This window comes from Antrostomus carolinensis, unplaced genomic scaffold (genome assembly GCF_000700745.2).
Source record: "Antrostomus carolinensis isolate BGI_N321 unplaced genomic scaffold, ASM70074v2 scaffold18520, whole genome shotgun sequence".
Taxonomy (NCBI): domain Eukaryota; kingdom Metazoa; phylum Chordata; class Aves; order Caprimulgiformes; family Caprimulgidae; genus Antrostomus; species Antrostomus carolinensis.
The window spans coordinates 154,061-156,451 of NW_010290785.1; the positions used below are offsets into that span (position 1 = coordinate 154,061).

Genomic DNA, 2,391 nt, shown 5'->3' on the forward strand with positions numbered 1-2,391 from the left:
CCATCTATTTCTCTACCACCAGGTAAACTTGACATTCATCGTACATCATGTACACCCATCATCTTTGTTCCAAATCTGTTTCAAAGGTTCTTAAATTCCATTTTGATTCATTAATTAAGTACAAAACTGTGGAAAACTTAAGTTTTTTTTAAAAAGTCTAACTCTTTAGTAACTGAGAAGACACCCTCTTGCAGGTTTACATCATTTTCATGCTGTTAGAATAAATCCACAATGAAACATACTGATTTTGTTTGTTACTTAGAAGTAGAAGCCCTGTAAATATCAGGATTATAAAATAATGAACACAGTGAGACCAATCTTAAGGCACTGCAAGTTGTTTTCTTATTTGTCTGACAGCTTCATTTAGCCAAATGGAGTATATAATTATTTTCTTGGTAAGATGTATATTAGAGGATATAGCCAATAATCAAGGACTTTAAAAAACAAAATAAACAAGAAGTGCTCTCAGATCATTTGAATTTTACTGCATACAGATCTTCCAGCTAGGAAAATACATTTAAAAGTTATGATTACACTTCAAAATAAGATTAATGTTTTAAAGAAAAAGAACAGCTGCTAAACCTACAATGGGTCATCCATTTCCTGTATCAAACAGCTGCTCATAAGAAACAAGGAAATCCATTCCTCTTAGGTAGGTAAGGTCAAACAACGCCCATCGATGTTGTTTTGCCTCTGAGGGGCAATTAAATGCCCATTTGGTTGAGAGAGATATTGAATGAGGGGGAATTAAATATTGCTAGAGCCTGTAACATGGTGCAAAACGTGAATCCACTGTTCTCAAAGCACCATGTATTGCACAGGAAATGAAGAAAGGTATGTGGATCCATACAAAATCACATCTTTAGTATTTTAGCATTGTAAGTCATTGCTGATAAACCCTTAAGAGCAGAAGCAGAGATCCTCTTCCACACGTGCACACACATTGAGATGATTACTGTACAAGATTTAATTTAAACAAAAAATGGAAAAGAAAAAGTCTGCAATGGCCTTACAAAGATAGAGCTAGTAGCAGAGTTTGTCTCAATTTCACTGTCTGACACAGTGCCTCTGGATCCTGTCAAATTGCCACCGTTTTCCACACTCGGGCCATCACCAGCATTGCTACTCAAGTCACTGTCTGCTCCTAATGTCTCTCCGGAACTGTTACTAACCTGTGGAGAAAAAGAAAGCAGTTACCTTCAATAGACAAAGACACTGTGGAGAGAAAAGTTGTAAAATGTTTCTTCTTAAGGTACAAAATAAGAAGCAGTACCACTGAAGGCCATGTTTGTTTTTTCTCCTTCGGTAACATTATCTTTTCATCAAATCCTATTCTGCAGAAAAAGATGAGGAAAGACTCAAAAAGCCCTTCAGCAGAAAAATCACAGACCTGTTTAGGTTGGAAGGGATCTATTAAGATCATCTGTTAAGATGAGCTCCTCCGCTCAAGCAGGGTCAGCTAGAGTATGTTGCTGAGGACCATGACCAGTCAGGCTTTTAAAACCTCCACAGATGGAGGATCCACAACCTCTCTGGGCAAACTGCTCCAGTGTTTGGCCACCCTCAAAACTAAAAAACCGGTTTCTTGGGTTCAGATGGAATTTCCTGTGCTTCAATTTTTGTGTTGATTGCCTTTTGACCTGCCAGCGGGTACTACTGAGAAGAGTCTGGCTCCCTTGCCTTCATTCCCTCCCGTCATTTGTACCCATTGACAGAAATAACCAATAGGGGTATTTATACTTATTGGTAAGATCCCCCCTGCACCTTCTCTTCTTCAGGCTGAAGAGTCCCAGCTTTCTCAGTCTCTCCTCTCACAAAAGATGCTCCAGGCCCTTAATTGTCTTTGTGACCCTGATCTGGATTCACTCCAGTAAGTCCTTATCGTTCTGGGTATGTCCAGAACTGGACATAATGCTCCAGAAGCAGCCTCGCCAGTGCTCAGTAAAGCAGAAGGATCACTTCCCTCAACCTGCTGACAATGCTCCCCCTAACAGAGCCTAGAATACTGTTGGCCTTTTCTGCCATGAAGGTGCATTGCTGGCTCATGGTCAGCTTGTTGTCTGCCTGGATCCCAAGGTGCCTTTCATCAGCTTGGAGGAGGAAATACTTCAATATCAACAGGCTCTTCTAGACCCATCTTCTATCTGGGGCAGTGTCCCATAGCATACAATTTCTGGGTCCATTAGAGAAATACAATCAGAGTACTATTCTTGTTACAGGCTGGGAAAAGATTGTGGAAAGCTAGATATTCACAGGTATGCAGCAGTTTAGAGAGAGGAAAAACCAATAACAACAATAAAAAGGAAATTTCCTTGGGTTTTAACCCTGGAATGTGCTATATCAGATAACATGTGGTTAACAAGGCTCATTCTTTTTTTACTGAACACATTC

At 39.8% G+C, this 2,391-nt stretch overlaps 1 protein-coding gene across 1 annotated transcript in view; it reads right to left on the reverse strand.

Moving 5' to 3' along the window:
- The window catches only part of LOC104530029 (MAP kinase-activating death domain protein-like), a gene marked incomplete at its 5' end in the record, with an annotated part of 37,703 nt that overhangs the window by 23,275 nt on the left and 12,037 nt on the right, over window positions 1-2,391 (reverse strand). The window contains one exon of the mRNA XM_010174504.1: window positions 1,014-1,172. Within this exon, the coding sequence (XP_010172806.1) occupies window positions 1,014-1,172 (159 nt within the window). The remainder of the gene's footprint in view (window positions 1-1,013; window positions 1,173-2,391) is intronic.